Here is a 21,331-nt window from a genome sequence, read left to right as displayed (position 1 = left end):
TTTGCAAATGCAGCCATCATTGTTTCCTTCACATCTATGCCACGGGTTCTGTCTTTTAATGGCACAATATCAAGGAGTTCTTCTTTGAGCACACAATCCTTTGTCACAGACCTTGCAAATGTTGCCAACTGAGGCTTGTCTTGTATGTCACAACTTCCATCCAATGCGACACTAAAATACTCACATGCTTGAAGGTCAGAGTGCAGCTGTGATTCAATAGCGGTGCTAATATCTGAAATTATACGTTCAACAGTGTGGCGGGACAGTTGGAAATCTGCTACCATTTGTTTTAGTTTGTCATTTTCAGGAGACAAGATTTCAACAGCGTCACTGAGGCATTTCTTAATGAACTCCCCTTCGTTGTATGGCTTTTTAGACTACGCAATGTTCCAAGCCAGTTGGTAGGATGCAAGCGTTACGGTCTCTGGTTGCTTTGTAAATTTTGGGAAAAAAATTACCTGCTTTTCAGTCTGAGTTTTTAAAGTGACCAACTTGTGCTTGCGAAGTTCAGTCCCTTTGGGGTATTCTTGGTCGATGTTCGTGTGGAGTGAGCTGAAGTGGCACTAAAGATTTGACGCTTTGAAATATGCCAATGACGCCAGACATATAAGGCAGAATGGCTTGCCCTTACGCTAAACAAAAAATATAAACTCTCCCACTCTGTTAAAAACGTCCTGTGTTCGTCTTCATATTTTCGTTTTGCTGTGCATTTTTTCCCTGCCATTTGAGAGCGAACTTGACACAAATGAATTGTTTACGTCGTAAACAATTTGTGTCGAGTCTCTGATTGGTTGGCCACCCGTGGTTTACGACATAAATGATTGATTTTCATCACACGCACATGCGTGTTAACGTCACATGGTCAGTTTGATACCGTAATTTCACACTATCAGGTGCACTTAAAAGTCTTCACGATTCTCAGGTGCCTTTAAAAGTCTTAAATTTTCTCCAAAATGTGCAGCGCACGCTATGGTCACGAATTTACGGTACATAGAGGATGAATGGCAGCGCCAGCGCCAAACTTTTTTTACGCTTGTCATGTGGACGCCCCTTACGAGTCGGCCCCTTAAGAGCCGCATGAAATCAGCCAAAGAGCCGCATGCGGCTCGGGAGCCGCGGGTTGGCCAGGCCTGACCTACAGGAAACCTTGGTGGAAGTGAGACTGGTTAGAGATAGTGCTTTTAAAGCGGCGGTAGAAGTTGGCAAACCCCAAAAATCGCTGGAGTTCTTTGCACCTCTTGGGGGTTAGCCAATCTACCACCGCTTTGTCTGTGTAAGGTCTTAGTCATGCAGGAGTGGTGCATCGATGAAAAGGTTTCTTCAGCCGTCATCTGTAAGTACATAAGTACAGATGACGGCTGAAGAAACCTTTTCATCGATACCACCGCTTTGCTCTTGGCGGGATCGGCCCGAAGTTGCTCCTGCTCCACGATGAACCCTAGAAAAGACAGAGAACGCACGTGGAACTCGCACTTTTCTGCCTTCACGTAGAGCCGGTTTTGCAGGAGCCGCGCCAGGACCTGTCGGACATGCTGCCGATGTTCTTCTGCAGATTTGGAGAAAATAAGGATGTCGTCCAGATAGACAAAGACAAACACATTGAGGAAGTCCCAGAGCACATCATTGATAAGACTTTGAAATACGGCGGGAGCGTTGGTGAGTCCGAACGGCATCGCCATCTATTCAAAATGCCCCAAGGGCGTTTTGAATGCCGTCTTCCATTCGTCCCCCTCACTACCCAAGTCCAGCTTGGTGAATATAGTGGCAGATTGGAGGGGTGTGAAGGCCGAATCCATGATGTGGAGCGGGTACTTGTTACGCTAACGAGGGTTCACTATATGGCTCTTTTGATGAGTGCATCTGGCTCGCCCATAAAAGTAAGTACAGTACTTATTCTAACTTTTTTGCTGTTCATTTCCTGTTTGGGCGGCCGTTGGCGGAAAGCGCAATTTTGATTGGAATGATACTGACCTATGGCCGTTGATTTCAAAACAGGTAAACGCCCCCTTTTAAAATAAGCCTGACGAGTAAAAAAAATGCAGAGTAAACTTGAATGGACGGAAGGATTCGCCTCTGTGGAGAGAAAAAGTTCTGCCGTGATTCAAATTTGCAATAAAACAATACCATGAATTAAATAGTTGAATAACAGTGGCACTTTGACAAGCCCCATGCTAACGTTAGCATCAATATACATTTGTCAGAGACAGCAGAAAGTAGCTTGCATTGTGCAGGCTAGCTAGCAGTAGCTTTGTCTATGGATCCTGGCAAGTTGACTTTCATTCCAATCGTTTGACTGGATTTTTCCTTATCGTGAGGAACGGGAAACTATTCATATTAATGGTAAGTATTATCACGAAGTTATTTTAAATAATATATTCTAACATTTTGTTGAAATCACGTGCACGTGCGCGCGTGTGTGTGTGTGTGTGTGTGTGTGTGTGTGTGTGTGTGTGCGTGCGTGTGTGTGTGTGTGTGTGTGTGTGTGTGTGTGTGTGTGTGTGTGCGTGCGTGTCTAACTAAAACATTTTTAGTTTTTAGTTTTTTAGTCACTAAAACGTGACTAAAAAAACATTTCGAAATATTTAGGCTCTCTTATTCAATAAGGTTCCCGACCCCTTCTCTATGGCAGTGCGCGTCAATCTTCTTCACGTTTGCGATTTCAGTCCTATACAAAGGCAAATTTAAAACAATCTCCAGGAATGGAGGGTGGGGCGAGAACACATTTGGTGTTCCATTACCTCACTCGCCATATTTTCTGACAGCTTCACGAGCCGAGGCTTCACAGGTCAGACGGTTTGAAGACTTTGCTGCGCGGATCGATAATATGCTTCCCTGTAATTATCTCACCACCACGCTCATTAATTTCACTTTCAAGGCTCATTTCTTGCCCACAGATGTCCATTTTGGGGGAGCATCCAGCAGGGCGGGAAGTCCGGAGGCCCTGATTAATGGACTCTGTCTTTCTGTCTCAAGTTGGCCATCACTCAGAGTCAGATGAGACTATGGCACGTGAAATGAGTCGCTCTGTGGACAAATCCATAAATTCCTCCGTTGCGGCAAATTTACAGAAACTTGAATAATCCAACAAGGCAAAAAAATTACCCGATTTAGAAAAACAAATCAATGTACTTTGCGGAGAAGGCTGTCACGTGGATCGCTTACGGTAGCAATCACAACGGTCACGTGCTGTAAATGTAATAATAATAATAATAATAATAATAATAATAATAATAATAATAATAATAATAATAATACTTTTTCAGAATCAGAATCAGAATACCTTTATTCGTCCCGCAATGGGGAAATTTGCAGTCCACAGCAGCAATTGAAGAGGGATGGGGTTGGGGTGGGAGTGAAAGGATAGAAAACAAGATATTCTAAGCATAACAAATAAAAATGTCAACTGTATACTGTGCAAATGTAGATGTGCAAAAACCGTTCTATAAACAAGACTGTACATAGTGCAGAATCAAGAGATGCATTTAGATATATTGCAACAACCCATATTTACAAGTGTCCAGTTTTTTTTTTTTTTTTTTTTTTTTTTTTTCACATGTGATCATTGGGAATTGTGAAGCCTGACAGCAGTCGGTAGGAACGAGCGGCGGTACCTCTCCTTCTTGCACCGCGGGTGTAATAGTCTCTGGCTAAAGGAGCTACCCAGAGCTGTCAGGATGGGCAGGAGGGGGTGGGAGGGGCTGTCCGTCATAGCTTTTAGTTTAGCTAGCGTCCGTCTGTTGCCCACCTCCTCAAGAGAGTCCAGCGAGCAGCCCACGACAGAACTGGCCCGCTTGACAAAGCGCTCCAGTCTTTTTCTGTCCCGGGTGGTGATGCTGCCTGACCAGCAGACAATTCCATAGTGGATGGCTGATGCCACCACAGAGTCATAGAAAGTCTTTAGGAGTGACCCCTGAACTCCAAAAGACCTCAGTTTCCTGAGGAGGAAGAGGCGACTCTGTCCCTTTTTGATTAGGGCATCCGTGTTTGTTGTCCAGTCCAGTTTATTGTTGAGAGTAACACCCAGGTACTTGTAGGAGGTCACCCTCTCAATGTCCGAACCCTGGATGTTCAATGGTGCAGGTGACGATTGTTTCCTGCAGAAATCCACCACCAGCTCCTTGGTTTTGCCAGTGTTGATCTGGAGGTGATTCTGCTGGCACCAGTCCACAAAGTCCTTTGTCAGTCCCCTGTACTCCCTATCGTCTCCCTCTGTAATGAGGCCGACAATAGCTTTATTATTATTACTATTATGATGATTGAATTGCATTTGTCTTTATTAGTCTTGCAGTGGAGAAATGTACATTTCACAGCAGCAAAGTTATGAAAGGAATGAAAGTAGAAAAACAAAATACATGAGCTGCTGGAAAGGCAGCCACTCTCGCGGCGCCGTCTTGAAGTCAAAAGAACAAAAAAACCTAAATAACAAATAACATGACAACACAAAGACACAGTCATTCATTCTGAAGCACTTTCTGTACCTTCTCTGTAACACAAAGCAGTTCCACATGAAAGACGAGAGGATCAAAGTGTCCTTTTCAGTAGTGGATCAGGGACATCATGGTGGAATGTTCATGTCGACTACAAGCTAAATGTTGAAAGCAAACATGCAGCTGTAGCATCCATTGATGAAGAGATTGTCTCAAATCTCCTGTCCCACATAAATCCGCTTCAATTCCAAGCCGCGATAGTTCCACATACGCATTGGCGCTCCTTCTTATCGTGGGCTCGTCAAGCCATGTATCCATCCAGCCGCAGACTGTCCAACAGCACCGACCTTCCGCTGAACAAAGCGGGGCTGTGAAGATGCTGCCCATTACAGGCGCAAAAAAAAACACAATGATGAGTATTATTTTTATTATAACAACAACAATAAATAATAACAATAATAATAATAATAATAATAATAATAATAATACATTGAGTTGTAAGGAAAATTCCATCAACCAAAATGTTAATAATATCGAACAATATTTATACTGTGTGTGGGGATAGGGGGGATAAGCATCGATTCTATTAGCCCTCTATTCGCTATCTATTCCCTTGCTAGCTAGCTTGCTTCCTATTTGAGTTACTTCCGGGTTGAATGAACGCTGGCGGGTGTGGCTGTCGCTGCTCACCCATAGAAAAAAACCTGATCCTGTGACTGTAAAGTGACCTTGAGAGTTTTGAAACACACTAACACATTATTATTTCTCGAATAATGAGGATTTATCTACTGCACTATGCATTACCTCACTGAAGTACCATTTGTCTCCACATTGGGGCGAACACTAACCGTTTTTTGCATCGACAGCAATCTCTCGCTTGGAAGTCAAGTGGCGGGGGGAGCGAGGGGGCGTTTACACATTTATTGTGTATAATAAGAATAGTCCTGTGAACATTTTGGGGTGAATTTGAAACTAATCCACAACACAAAAAAATATATATATTTAATGAAGTGTTCTTTTTTGCACGAAATAAGTCATTTTATAACAGTTGTAGCACACAGATGTGTTGGTCTGGATTGAGGAGATTCATTCATCTTGTGGCCAACTGAGGCTCTAACTCCAGTCTTGAATTCCTATTCTATCTCGATCAATCGACAAACTTTACCACTTTTTGACTTTATTTCTTTTCTCGGTTGGGGAAGGAAGTGAACACATGAGGTTTTATCCCACTCGCAGCCCACCTTAACCCCAGCAAGTTGACTTGATTTTGGGAGATGAGATGGGAAACTGGTGTCAGTCGTGACCTTTGCCATTCAAGCACCGAAGGCATTGCAGTGAGGGGTGCCCCAAGGAGGAGAGATTGGCGGGGGGGGGGGGGCTCCTCTCGGGCTACATGACTGGTGCTTTTGCCACCCTTCTTGTCACCATAGAAAGAAGTGTGGGTCACGGCCTGACGCATGTGGCCGGACTTGCCAGTATTTGGCTGGTGTGTCGCCGGCATAGCACCGGCAAGCAAGTATCTGACACGAAGGGGCCACAAAAGACAAATGGCTACCAAATGCTTTTGATCGGGATGACAGAAGAAGGTGAGGTAGAAGGCAAGGCAACCGCCACCATGGACAAGACTCCATTATCCGAATCCTGCTCTGGGTGGGGGCTCTTAAAGTACAACCGATACAGTTTTTTTGTTTCCTAACTGACATCAGAAACACATTTTATAGCATCTTAAATACACAAAACACACAGGCTGATATTTTTTAAGTCAAATGCTAAACACCAATAAAATGACTTAAAGTGTCCCAAAATGAGCTCAGAGCTGGGGATATTCAGAAAGTCCCGCCCCCACGAATCTCTGTAAAAAATATGACGTGGTCCATTTTTCATTGAAAATTCTACACTCCTTAATAATGACATTTTGGCTAATGAGGGTGTTGAAACCATGGTTGAAAAAAAGACAGTGGTTGAAAAAAAAAACCACTGCTCTTTTCTTCTATGTAGATCGAAACAGCACTACTACTGGACACGTCTTGAATTGCACCTTATTAAAAATATGAATTCCATGTCGATTGTGCATTTTTTCCCACTTTTAAATTATCCTGCGGGCCTGATCAAACCTCCTTGGGGGCCAGTTCCGGCCCGCTGGCCGTATGTTTAACACCCCCTATTGTACATGGAAGAGATGGAGTAACATAAAATTAAATATACGCCGGCATGCAAACGTCAATTAAATCAAAAGCACCCAGTTTGACACACTTCCACACAGATTGAAAGTGTGCGATCCAACTACAAGTACAACTACAAGTCTTCGCCCTATATATATATATATATATATATATATATATATATATATATATATATATATATATATATATAGGGCACATATATATATATATATATATAGGGCACATATATATAGGGCGAAGACTACCAGCAAAAGATTTTAGTTCGCTGACGAAGCCTCTCTCTCTCTCTCTCTCTCTCTCTCTCTCTCTCTCTCTCTCTCTCTCTCTCTATATATATATATATATATATATATATATATATATATATATATATATATATATATATATATATATATATATATATATATATATCCCTATTGTCCAGACGTGGCGGTGCCAGACTCTGTTATGATTGGTCCTACTCCCTGCGGCTACACTGATTACTTCTATTGTCCTGACTGATTACTTCTATTGTCCTGCCTGAGTATGGGGTCTACGACTGACCTGATTGCCCCATTTGCTCTGGTATCACTTCATCAGCATAACTAAGCCTATGTTGCCTAAGCAGTCTGTTATACGAACGATCCAAATTGAACCTCACCCCACCATGGCGATTTAGTGAAGGGTTTTGCTGTTTTATGCGAATAGCTTCTTTTACTCCCCTTTCAAAGCAGTACAGATGACGGCTGAAGAAACCTTTTCATCGATTGATCACTCATGTACAACTGAGACCTTACACAGACGTGTTCCAAAAGTAGCACTGAGGTGAAGCCACACAAGGCGTCAACATGAGCTGGAGAATGTCTGCTAGAAGTTCAGAGGTTAGAAAGAAGCATGCCTTGGCCGGGACGGAGGGATGTGGCCACCTGATCATCTGGGTTAATTATAAATAAGGCGAGTGGGGAGGGGGGGGGGGTGAGCTGGACAGCTGCCTCTTCACATTTGGAAATGTACGCTTGCACACTCCAAAGCTACAAATTGCGTGCAATGGCCACTCCACCACGCTCGCACCAGATCCCGAGGGCCCAAAGTGGGGAAAAGTCCTTTAGAGCAGCCCGATGAAAGGAGGCCAAAGTTCAGCACAACAGCCGCTAAAATCTTAAGAATATTTTTGGGGGGGGTGTTGAACTTCCAACTGAAGCAGAGTTGAAAGTTTCTTCCTTAGGTTGGTCTGCCCTAATTCTTCAGTGTTTTCTTCCTCTCGATTGATGGAGAAAGTGCAATTTTGACGTAATAATAATAATAATAATAATAATAATAATAATAATAATAATAATAATAATAACAAGAAGAAGAAGAAGAAGAAGCGCCTTTCAAAGCTCTTAAGGACACTTTACAGTCACAGACAAGCATAGGTACTATAATAAATAAAATACAATCACAAATAGAAACAAGAGAAAGAGCTACACAGAAAATGCTATTCTAAATAGGTGGGTTTTGCGATGGGATTTGAAGGTGGGAAGAGAATCAATGTTGCGAATGTTGGGAGGAAGTGAGTTCCAGAGTTTGGGGGCAGAGCAGCTGAAAGCCCTGTCCCCCATCATGCTGAGATGGGCAGGGGGGCATACAGAGGTGGAGGGAGGAAAAGGATCTGAGGGAACGAGAGGAAATAGAAATAGGAAAATAGAAATTTAGGAAATAGAAATTTGAAGAAGGTCAGATAGGGAAGGGGGGGCAAGGTGATGTATAGCTTTAATTATATAAAGTTATTCTGCAAGTAGTTTCAGATTTGACTTTTCTATTTTTTGTGTTGACTATTGCGCAGGTGTCGGGAACCTATTGCTCGCGAGCCATATATGGCTCTTTTGATGATTGCATCTGGCTCGCCGATAAAACTAAATACATATTTTCGCTTTTCATTTCCTGTTTGGGCGGCAGTTGGCGGAAAGCGCAATTTTGATTGGATGATACTGACCTAAGGCCATGTCATTCATGTCGAAACAGGTAAACGCCCCCTTTTAAAATAAGCCTGACGAGTAAAAGAAAATGACGAGTACACTTGTCACAAGTTGAATGGACGGAAGGATTCGGCTTTGTGGAGAAAAAGTTCTGCCGTGATTCTAATTTGCAATGAAACAATACCATGAATGAAACAGTTGAATAACAGTGGCACTTTAACAAGCCCCATGCTAACGTTAGCATCAATAATCTTCTGTAAAATACAGCAGAAAGCAAGCGTGCAAGCTAATGAGCAGTGTGCAGGCTAGCGAGCAGTAGCTTTGTCGATGGACCCAGCAAGTTGACTTTCATTACGATCATTTCGCTGGATTTTTTTAACCATTCACGAGGAACGGAAAACTATTCATATTAATAGTCAGTATTGACCCAAAGTTATTTTAAATAATATATACTCACATTTTGTTGAAATCGTGTGTGTGTTTGCATGCGTGCGTGCGTGTGTGTTAGTGGCTTTCACTGAAAAACATTTTTAAATATTTTATTTTTATGGCTCTCTTAGTCAAAAAGGTTCCCAACCCTGTCCTAAAGGCCCCTCTGCAGAGCGACTTAAAGCCTCGGGGTCAAAGGTCGCAATGGCGGCAATGGAAGCCATTTGTTTGGTGGTCGCAGCTCAAAACAGGTGAGGGCTTCTCAAAATATCTGAAAGACAGGGAAGAAGGAAAAAAATAATAATAACCGCAATGTCCACCGCACACGCTTACTCACTTACTCGTTCACTCATTGGACGCACACTCATCACAAGAAGCCGCATTTTCCGCATTGTTTGTTTTGGAGCTTTGGAATGGAAGACAGCAGATTGGACAGCGACACCGTTTTGGTGCCGTTTAAAGGACAATCGACACCTCCGGACAAATTGCGTCCATAATTTGTAAAATCACTTCAAATGACTTCTACTGAGCGCATTTTACAAAGATTTCACTGCATATAGCTATATTTTACGTTTTAAGACTCGCGCTGAATATTCAGGAAGTCTTGTTTTCGAGTTGATGACGATGCCCTAAGTGACGTCACGGAGGGAACACCCCTGACCGAGAAAGCGACACAATGCATTGTGGGTACTTTTTTTCATCTGAAAACACCGTGGTGATTGCGAAATTAGAAGGAAAACTACATAAAAAAACACGATGGTGAACGATGGTGAATTGTGTGTCGCAGCCAATTGCGGTAACACGCTTAACTCTTTCCTCCCGAGCAGGCATTTTGCATTTCTAGCCTGCAGCCTAGCTTTGTAGTGTGCTCCCTGAGTGGCTTCAGCAGGAAATTCATATTCACATGTGTTCAAATAAAACTGTTATAACTTCTTTATTTGTTATTCAATCTTTATGAAACTTTCAGTACACTTTCATAACATATAATAGAATAAGATAACAAAGTTTTTTTTGTGAAATTAATTGAAGTTTTGGTGCTTGGATAGTGCAAGTTTGATGCATGTTTACTCATTTGGTCACACTGCATGCTAACTGTGAGCTCACCTGGTGAAAGAGAGCAATTGCCATATTAGTGGAGCAAACCGATCGGACAAACATCCACTTTCCCCTGTGTTATTTGTTACTCTGGAGCGCCGAGCTTTCTCTCTCGTCTCAACATCTGATGTTCGTGTAGCGATCTCCTTTGTGTGTGTGCGTAAAACCCACCCCTCTGTTTTCTACCACGGATGTTAACCAATCACAAACGGCTTTACGGCTCTGATAAGCGGCTTTGTATATTGGACGAAACGCAGCTAGTACGCCGTCGTGTGCATTTTCTGGGCACTACATCAGACTCCAGATCTTCACCGATTTCATCGCTTGCAGACGGGTTAAATTGATACGGAAGGACTTCTTTAATCAATTGCAAACATTTATGCTTTCCTCTTCAGAACTATTTGAATTATATTCATAACTGGATGACTAACAAGAAAGCATCTTCTCTGAATCTGAACTCTCTGAAGCAATTGTTTTGATTCTGGAGCAAGGCAGTTTGTGACGGAGTATCCTGACGTGACGTCACGAACAAGGGGGACTTTCTGAATCTGCTCATTTTGTGGCAGTTTTGGGACACTTTAAGTCGTTTTTATTTGTGTTTTGCATTTGACTAAAATATCAGGGTATTTTAGATGCTATAAAACGTTTTTCTGAAATCAGTGAGGAAACAAAAAAAATTGTGTCGGTTGTCCTTAAAGTTTCAGACCGTTGGCTTGAGATAACGGGCTGGTGCCCCCCGCCCCTCCCCACTCCCCCAGACCGCAAACTGGGATGAAGCAGGCCCTTTGGGACCAAACGGCAGTGAAATTGAAGGATTTCCTGATAAGCGGCAAAGAAAATGTTGGCCCATTCAACTCGGCCGCTTGTTGTTGCGGCAAAGCTTCCTTTTTGGCTCCGCTTTGAACTGCTCTCGAGGATGGGCTCAGCAACAGCCTCATCGCCGCATGCTAATTTCCATGATGGTCGTGAATGCACAGCGGTCGGGGGGCATGCACACTAATGATGGGAATTCCGGCTATTTTCAGACAGCCGGTTCTATTGGCTCGCATCACTAAAAAAATCTGGCTCTTTTGGCCCATAAATGGCTCCTCAGTTTTTTTGGGTGCTTAAATTAAGTAACTACCAAAAATCATGTAAAATTGTGGGAAAAATGAATTACTCATGTAAAAAATACACTATATCAAATATTTTTTATTTATATGGCTTGATTTATATGTGCACAGAGACCATCCATTAACTTTCACTTACCCTGTGGTTACTCTGGTATGATGATCAGCTGTCACTAATTTGCTTTTCACATGCTATCATCCCAACTAGTAAAATTGATAATAATTGAATAATAATAATAGCATAATGCGATAACATTAGTTCCCCAGTACCTGTCGACACTGATCTACAGTGACCTGCTCAAATGGCTCCAAAACAGTGCATGCGTCCTGCAGTACCTCCCCAGCTCCTCTGCCAAGTTCTCAGAAATGGGTCCCCACTTTTAAATTTTCAATAAAGTTGCATGTAAGTGACAAGTAGGATGTTGTGGTTTGGGATGTCTAGCAGACATTTGCTGGTCAAACAGCACGTTCTTTGTCATATATGATTCTAGTATGATTCTTTGTGTGTCTGTAATTCTCCCCTCCCTCCTCTAACACGGATCTTGACCAATCACGTGCGTTTTGACCAAAGACTGGGGCCGGGGAATAGAGGACCAGTGTTTGAAATACATCTGCCCAGAGGCCCTGGGCGTACAACTTTTACGTAAGGCATCCAACTTTCAAAACGTCTCGCCACCGGTGGCCACCAACTTCTTCAAGAAATAAAAACATTCAAATCAAATGTTTGTTTTATTCAATAAAGCTACAAGCAAACCGCTACAAGCCAGGTGGACTCCTCTTTCTAAGCTTTCAAGACTTTCAAGTACACTTTCCAGTCACGGTGTAGTCCGAAGCACGAAACAGGCTTCTGATTGGCTGCCGTGCCGAGTATGCAAATTGATAAATGAACGTTCGTTTGGCAATTACATGAGTAATTCATTTTTCACACAATTTTACATGATTTTTGGTAGTTAATTAATTGAAGCAACAACAAAAAAACTTAGGATCCATTTATGAGCCAAAAGAGCCGGATCTTTTTAGTGAGATGAGCCAAAAGAACGAGCTCTCTGAAAAGAGCCGGAATTCCCATCACTCGTGTGCATGCCTATGCCTCCCTTCCGCCTCGCGCTGTCCATTCACGACCATCATGGAAATTAATTTCCAAACGAACGTTCGTTTGGCAATTTGCATACTCGGCACGGCAGCCAATCAGAAGCCCGTTTCGTGCTTCGGACTACATCGTGACTGAAAAGTGTACTTGAGACTTTTGAAAGCCGATTAGAAAGAGGCACCTACGTGGTTTTGAACAGACAATGCAATGCAAACATTGCATTGTGCAACATCACAACAAATGACAAATGGAGCAAAATCTTCTGCAAGGGATATTTACCATAAATTAACCAAGGGAGCATTTGTGGTAGGTACATCCCTAACTTCAAAAATCCTTTATACTTCGCAACAATGTTTTTTTTTTGCGATTATTCACCTTATTGTGTTTCAAGTTGTGAAAAATGGGGCAGGCAACTTTATGGGCGGGCAGGCAACTTTCCAGAGTTGTCTAACTTTTGTCATGAGTTACAGACACTGAGAGGACAAAAAAAAAATCGGCACCCATTCTGGCTCCTTGTTGGGAGCTTCTCGGTTCACTTCAGAGATCCAGCTCTATGAACCGTCTCGTTCGCGAATGACCCATCACGAATGCACACTTGTTTTTGAAACAGTGCCCCAAATTGCAAACGTTGCTCCCTCCTTTCAACTTTGCTTTCACAGTTCCCGGATCGAGCTCCTTTCACAAGATCCCTATTGAAGCTGGGAAAAAGCCTCAGCAGAAGCAGGTGGTGGCTCTTTTCTCTCAAGACGGGAAGGGCTCTCTGCATGAGCAAGTCCCACTCCTCCATCGCTCATTCAGTTTGGCTTTAGCCTCCACTATTCACAGAGGACCTATTTTGTCAGGAGCAAAGAAACCCGGGGAAAAGGAGGGCTCGGTCGCCCACCCCGCCCTCTTCGCCCCGGCCACCCCCTCGCCTTCTTTGTAGCGCACAGCGCCATACAAGTGTTCCCAAAGCCTCTCTTAACGAGCACGCCTATGAGAGAGAAGCTTCTGGAAAAGAAGAGCTTTGATGAATATGGGCTCTCTTTTCTCACTGATGGAATGTCCTTTCCTCTTGAGCCAACCGGGGGCTTCTCCAAGAGGGAAAGTGCTTGAATTAAATCAAGGTTGAATGTGCATGCAGAAAAACTCAGTCAATCATTGCCGTTTGGCATTTGGAAGAAAACAATAATAATAATAATAATAATACATTTGATTCATAAGTGCTTTCAAAACACTCAAGGTCAGTTTTACAGTCACATGAGAATTGTTTTTCTGTGAGTGAGCAGCAGCAGCCACATGCTCCAGCGTTCACTCAACCTGGAATAACTCAGAGATTGAAAGTTAGCTAGCTGGCTAATGAATAAAGAGAAAAAGAAAGAAAGAAAGAAAGAAAGAAAAACAGACATTGTCAACAGTTGAGCACACCAAAAAATTTGGAGACAGGCGTTTGATGCATCTTATTAAATTTGCTTTCAGGTTTAATACTTGTGACAGAAGCAGATGAATCGTGGAAGGGGAGCAGTGGCCATTGGAAGTCAAATGTCAAAGTCAGCTTCATTGTCGAATATGCTAATATGCATGACATACAACACAGATGAAATCACGGTCTTCTCGGACCCAGTGTGCAAGGCACTTATAATGACTTTAACAAACATAATAAACACAAAAACGGCAATTTGCTGGGAGAGAGAGGACCCGCTGCATGTTCACACGCCGCCATCTTGGGAAAAAAACAAAAATAACAAATAGAGGTATCATCCGAGTTACAACAGGGTTCTGTTCTGACAAAACGGGCGTAAATCGAAATTCCTTCAAAATACGATATAAATCTGTTGTTTTTAAGCGTTTTCTTTTGAATACTATTATATACCAAAATGTTGACAGTTCATTTATAAATCTAATAACTTTTAGTGTCATTTTATATTCGTATTCCCACGCATGCGAGCCCGATTGCTGTGCGAGTGAGATGGTGTCATGCTGGAGAAAATTGTCGTACGCGTTTGTTAAGAAACAGTTATTTTGTATCCTCATTTTGTGCAATGCTGCTCCGGCAAATAAACATCCTACTTGTTTGATATTGTCATGTTCGGATTGACAGCTGGGGGCAGAACCACCACCACCTCCTTCATCAGGACAGCGGGTACGAAAATGGGACGCTGTCAACTTGTATTTATACTTTGTATTACCCAAGACTTTCTATATCTTCGTTGCTCGGTCCAAGGATCCCCCCACATCCCATAATCCTTTCGGGATTGTTCCTTCTCTGCACCACCGTGTGCGAGTTTCGCCATTGGCGTAGAATGCGGGTCGGGTTTCCCATTGCCCCTCCCACTCCTCGTTTTTGGTATTCTGTATTTTTGATTATTCCCCTGGTCTTCTTTTTGGGACCAGCGCTTTGTGTTGTCTCTTAATAAATCATCCTGCACGGACCTCTGTCTCTGTAACTTACCTGGGGATCCAGACATTAAATTTTGCTCCGACGAGTCGGCTGCTCTCTGCCTTGTTCAGAACGTGACAGATCTACACAAGAAGGACTATCTCAAGTCTTTTATTCTACCAAATGCACCGCAAACACACTGCGGAGTTCAACAGCGTTGCCGGCTGTTGCGGTGGCAGCCGTATAGTTAAAAAAAAGGGGTCTGGCGGTCGTGGTCGTAAGTACGGGTGGCCATAACGCACGCCGATCGTAAATTGGATGTTACCTGTAATCTGACAACACAAAGCACTTGCTGTGCCCTCTTTGTGGTATGAAGCAGTTCTAGATGAAACAGGAGAGGATCAAAGCATCCTTTTCAGCAGTGGATCAGGGACGTCATGGTGGAATGTGCACGTCTACTACAAGCTAAATGTGTGGCAACCGGGTGGAAAGCAAACATTTCACAGCGCGGTCGCACGCCATCACGCTCGACTGCATCACCACCCGGGACAGGAAAAGACTGGAGCGCCTGGTCAAGAGGGTCGGTTCAGTCCTGGGATGTTCACTGGACTCTCTGGAGGAGGTGGGCAACAGCCTGACGCTTGCTAAACTAAAATCTATGATGGACAGCCCTCCTGTCCAACCGTGACAGCACTGGGTAGCTCCTTCAGCCAGAGACTGTTACATCTGCGCTGCAAGAAGGCGAGGTACCGCCGCTCGTTCCTACCGACTGCTGGCAGGCTTCTGAATTCTAAATAATCACGTTTAAAACAAAAAAACTGGACACTTGTACTGTAAATATGAGTTGATGCAATATAGTTACATCGATGAAAAGGTTTCTTCAGTCGGCATCTGTACTTCTTTGAAGGTGTCGGACGTTTCGCGTCTTATCCAAGAAACTTCGTCAGCAAACTAAAGTCTTACTGGTAGTTTAGGCCCTATATATATCCCTAGAGTACAGATGATTGCTGAAGAAACCTTTTCATCGATGGACCACTCCTGTACGACTGAGAGCTTACACAAACGTAATACATAGCATACATATATCAATATACCTTTCTTGACAGTTTTGCGCATTTACAGTATACATCTCAGTCTGCTGACATTTTTATTTTACTATGCTTAGAATGTATTGTTTTTCTATCCATTCAAACCACCTTTCAAATTGCTGCTGTGGAATGCAAATTTCCCCATTGTGGGACGAATAAAGGTTTTCAGATTCAGATGGACACTCAGGTGAACAATTCGTTATGTTAACGGTCAAGTGAACTCCCGCGCGGGAGTCAAAACAGCCAGAGATGCTTGGCTCGTCCATAAGCTTTGGCAGTAAAAACAGAGAGACAAAGAGGGGGCGGCAGACAAAAAGGCGATGCAGCCGTCCGCCACAGTTGTACGACACCGAGGTCACCTTTCAAAGAGTGAAACGGGCACATTCCTCTCCTTATGTGGAACGTAGATGGTTACGGGCCACTGCTTCTTTTATGAAATATTCTATTGACGTGCCTTGTGAAAGCAAACACGGGCCAACGTGCAGGAGCGGCCAAGCCCGTGCGTGCACGGTCTCGCCGCTTCCACATTGTCAGCACGGCGTTAACACCTGCTGAAGAGACATGGAAACTCGCCGCCATCTTGGTCATAACTTCCAACAATGCATACCTTCACCGCACCCGACGCCGCAGCTTAAACTGTTCACATAACAAGGCCTGCCGAACACCTGGACCCACGCCTGCCACGTGATGTAACAGGTCAGGTTGGGGATGTGAAAAGGCGCATCTCTCAACACTCGCCGCCGAAGGACTCGTCTCAACTTGGTACGGAAAAGCTTGATGCACGACTGAGAAGATGGCGGCCTCCGAGCTTGCGCTTCCGGTCGGGAAGGACTCAATCGAGTCATCCCCGGGATAAGAGAAGCCAGGAAATGCAGGCTGTCAAACAGCCACAACAATAGTTCTCATCCTTCTATACCAGTGGTTCTTAATCTTGTTGGAGGCACTGAAACCCACTAGTTTCATATGCTCATTCACCGAACCCTTGTTTCAATGACTGTGCCTACTAACTGCAGTCTAGACTTAAGAATGGACCTCTGTGGCGGAGGGGATCCACCGAACCCCTGAGACCGACTTACCGAACCCCTAGGGTTCGATTGAACCCAGGTTAAGAATTACTGTTGTGTACAGTCAAACCAGGGTTTTCAAACCCTTCTCGACCAATGTGGTTTTCGACCCAACATTTCGGGGGATTTAATTTCTGGGTTTACAACAGAAAATCAGTTCTGGACCAAACTGAGCGCACCTGAACACACTACTCGACTTTGCTCCGCAAGTACGTATCCCAAAAAATAATTTCCCGTAGGAAACCATCAACATGAGAATAATCTGTTCCCAGGTCCCCATAAAACATAATTTTCTAAGCCTTAAAACTACACAATATATATCTTATTTTATGTATAACAAATGTGCTATGGTATTATAATTAAAGAAATAAATTGTACTATATAATAAACCTGAGAGTATGGACCTATCATAGCTGTGTCCGGCGCCACCATGTCTGGACATTAGGGATATATAAATAGGGCCGATACGACCAGTCAGACTTTAGTTCGCTGACGAAGCCTCTTAGAAACCTTAAAATTTGTACAGATGACGGCTGAAGAAACCTTCATCGATGGACCACTCCTGTACGACTGAGAGCTTACACAGATGTACTATATAATAAAGTCATTTTATGTACCTTTGTGATGGTCGTTGATGACTTGATGGAATGGAGTGGTCAGCTTCATCACTTGATAAGGAACATAGCCTTCTTCTTTCACCATCTTGAGGAATGATCTCTTGTCGGTGTTTTCTCTGCGATAATTTTACCTAGTTCCTCATCAATTGTGTTCTGTTAATGTCTTATCCTCGTCGACGCCAGGAGCGTGCTCCTCCCCTCTTGTCTCCTCCTCCTCTGCTCCCCCGTCACCCTTCCGCACGCAGGTCTGTTTTGCCGTTGCCCTCCTACCTTGCTTGACTTTCTGTTTTGTTTGATACATGTGTCTCAGTAAAGACTCTTTATTGGAATCACTGTCTCCACTGGCCTGCCAAAAATACATAAAGAAGGGTTCCCCCTCCGACCCATTGTTTGTAGCATTGACTCCTCTACATACAATGTAGCCAAATATTTAAAAACTATTTTAGCTCCGTTGGTTGGTAACACAGAATACCACGTAGAGAACACCACAGGGTTTGTAGAGAGGATCAAAGACCTCATATTGGAACCTGAGGAAACTTTGGCATCTTACGATGTGACTTCTCTCTTTACATCTGTCCCAACCCCAGCAGCAGTCTCAGTGGTGAGGACGAGGCTGCTGGCGGATGTTTCTCTGCATGAAAGAACCAAACTGAAACCGGATCACATCTGCCAATTATTAGAAATCTGCCTTAATACTACGTATTTTCAATTTCGGGAAAAATTTTATAAACAAATCCATGGTTGTGCTATGGGCTCACCAGTTTCACCCATAGTGGCTAATCTGTAAATGGAAGAGATGGAGAAACAGGCCCTCACATCCTTCCCAGGGACAAAACCTAGACACTGGTTTAGATATGTGGACGATACTTTTGTCATAATTAAGAAACAAGAAATTCAATCCTTCACAGATCATCTCAACTCTGTAGACTTCAACATTAAATTTACTCGTGAGGACATTCAAGAGAACCAACTAGCCTTCTTGGATTGTAAAGTAATTATAAAAGAGGACAGAGCGCTAAAAACAGAAGTCTTTAGGAAGGCTACGCACACTGACCAATACTTACTTTTTGACTCTAACCACCCTTTACAACATAAACTAGGAGTTATCAGAACCCTCCAGCATAGGGCTAAACTAATACCAACTAGCACTGAAGGTAGAGAAAAGGAGTCAAAACATATCAGGAGAGCACTCACTAACTGTGGGTACCCTCAGTGGTCATTCAACAAATGTCAGAAAGAAAGAATAGCGAACGAAACCAATAATTCTCAAGATTCTAAAAGGAGAGGAGTAGCAGTACCGTACATTGCAGGAGTTTCTGAAAAATTACAAAGAGTCCTTTGGCAACATAAAATTCCTACTTATTTCAAACCGATAAACACGTTAAGGCAAAAATTAGTGCATCCAAAAGATAGGCTACCAAATGAAAAACAAAGTAATGTAGTTTATTCCATACATTGTAAGAATGAAAATTGTAAAGAGCAGTACATTGGGGAGACTCAACAAATTCTCAAAAAAAGACTTTATCAACATCGCAGGGATAATACTAGTGGGCCTCAATCGGCAGTACATTTGCACCTAAAAGCTACTAACCACTCGTTTGACGACAATGAGGTTAAAATCTTAGCGAAAGAACATAGATGGTTTGAAAGGGGGGTAAAAGAGGCGATTCTTATAAAACAACAAAATCCTTCATTAAACCGGTCTGGTGGTGTGAGGTTCAATTTGGATCGTTCATACAATAGCCTGCTCAGGCAAAACAGGCTAGGCAACTTTCGCAATGCTGATGAGGGTCGTTATGCTGATGAGGTGATACCGGGGGGAGTGGGTGTAATAGGCCAATCGTTAGTCAGGAATGTAGGAACAATCAGTGGGGCCACAGGGGGGGGTCCCGCGCCTCCCCCAACCTGAGAGTAGGGACCTATCATAGCTGTGTCCGGCGCCACCAGGTCTGGACATTAGGGATATATAAATGGGGCCGATACGACCAGTCAGACTTTAGTTCGCTGACAAAGCCTCTTGGATAGGAGGCGAAACGTCCGAAACCTTCACTTTTGTACAGATGACGGCTGAAGAAACCTTCTCATCGATGTCTCCACTGAGTATTTTGGATCCGACCTTAACTACCTTCCATCGTCCCTCGAGTTCTGTCACCATTCCTCGAGCTGACGTGACAGTTAAGCTAGGTTGATAGCTTTTTGCATCAAGTGTACAGATGGCTTGTGCAGGTTGTTAATGGAGCCTGATTGATGGTATATTTTAACCTTGCAGTCTACACTCTGCCTTTGAACTATCAAAGTTGAAACAAGTCCAACTTTTACTGTTTTCTATCCATTTTCTCTCCCTCTCTGTCATCAGCCTGTCTCTTTAATGTTTAACCCCCCCTCACTGCTGTGTTCTTGACCAATCATGTGCCTTTAACCGAAGACTGGGGGTGGGGAATAGAGGACAAAACAAGTCGTCTGCCATTTTCTTGTTAGGAGAACAGGCTCGTTCACGAATGACACATCACTCATTGTGGCGCTCCGTGCGCATCCCGAAAAATAGTTTGTATGCCAAGGTAAAATTTTCATAAATTTAACATTCGTAAACCGAAAAGTTCGTAAGCCAAGGGGTGTGTAAACTGAGGTATCACTGGATGTCACTGGATGACCAATACATTATCCTTGTGTAGCATTCCATTGTGAGCAGGCGGTTTGTATTCTTCAATCATGATAAAAAAGCAGACAATGATTACATTTATTATAATGGGGAAATGTTTAGTTTTTCACCAATTCGGTTCAGACCTCGGTTTTTGAACGTAACCAATTGGGTTTTCAACCAAAGATTTTGTGTTTTTTATGCTTAAATTTACAACCAAAAATGGGTTCTCAACCAAACTGAGCGCACCCGTGTGCACCACTGGATTCCCCTCCACTTCCCTCTACGTCACTACCTCGTGTCGCGTCTCATTGAGATCAACGCATTATCCTCGTTTAGCGTTCCATTGGGAGCAGGCGTGTTTGTATTGTGCAATCACGATAAAAAATCACTCACCTGTATCTTCTGGTGTGCCCCAAGGCTCTGTCTTGGGACCCCTCCTCTTTATTACTTACCCTCTTCCCCTTGGTAATATTTTCCATAAATTTGGTATACACTTTGATTGCTTTGCGGATGACACCCAGCTCTATCTCTCCAGCAAACCCAACGCCTCTCTTCCACCTTTTTCCCTTTCACTCTGCCTCTCTGAAATTAAATCCTGGTTTACCCATAACTTCCTCAAACTTAACAGTGAAAAAAATGAAATTCTCCTTGTTGGTACCAAATCCACCTGACGCAAAGCTATCGGTTTCTCTCTCACTATAGACAGTTTGACCGTTTCTCCCTCCCATCAGGTCAAGAGCCTGCGTGTCATCCTTGACAGCACACTATCCTTCCACTCCCATATAAATAACTTAACCCGATCTGCGTACTTCCACTTACACAATATCAATCGTCTTTGCACGTCTCTCACCCCTCACTCCACTGCTATCCTTGTTCATAGCCTTTTCACCTCCCGAATTGATGATTGCAATTAACTTCTCATTGGTGTCCTTCAGAAACTTCTCCACAAACTTCAACGAGTCCAGAATTCTTCAGCCCGGATCACCACCAGAGTCTCATCGTTTCACCACATCACCCACGTCCTCCAAGAGCTCCACTGGCTCCCGGTCAAATATAGAAGCAACTTTCAAATTCTTCTTTACACATTTAAAGCTATCCATAACCTTGCTACCCCCCCTACCTATCTGACTTTCTTCAAATTTATATTCCCTCTCGTTCCCTCAGATCCTCTTCCTCCCTCCACCTATGTGTGCCCTCTACCCGTCTCAGCATGATGGGGGACAGAGCTTTCAGCCGCTCTGCCCCCAAACCCTGGAACTCACTTCCTCCCAACATTCGTAACATTGATTCTC

At 43.4% G+C, this 21,331-nt stretch overlaps 1 protein-coding gene across 1 annotated transcript; it reads left to right on the top strand.

The window, feature by feature from the left end:
* Nucleotides 1-18,021: 18,021 nt before the first annotated feature.
* LOC148890845 (uncharacterized) lies at nucleotides 18,022-20,361 on the top strand. The gene has a single exon (XM_089010289.1). It carries the CDS (start codon nucleotides 18,186-18,188, stop codon nucleotides 19,305-19,307), a length of 1,122 nt encoding a protein of 373 aa, XP_088866415.1. The 5' UTR covers nucleotides 18,022-18,185; the 3' UTR covers nucleotides 19,308-20,361.
* The last annotated feature ends 970 nt before the right edge of the window (nucleotides 20,362-21,331 follow it).

Source organism: Hippocampus bargibanti, linkage group LG12 (assembly GCF_051943395.1).
Source record: "Hippocampus bargibanti isolate YZ-2025 linkage group LG12, ASM5194339v1, whole genome shotgun sequence".
In the NCBI taxonomy this organism is placed as follows: Eukaryota; Metazoa; Chordata; class Actinopteri; order Syngnathiformes; family Syngnathidae; genus Hippocampus; species Hippocampus bargibanti.
Note: the sequence above shows the minus strand (reverse complement) of the source record. Positions and strands in the feature narration are given on the sequence as shown.

What these genes read in the sequence shown, in the direction of transcription:
- LOC148890845 (XM_089010289.1), top strand. Translation starts at nt 18,186, where the DNA reads ATGGAAGAGATGGAGAAACAGGCCCTCACATCCTTCCCAGGGACAAAA.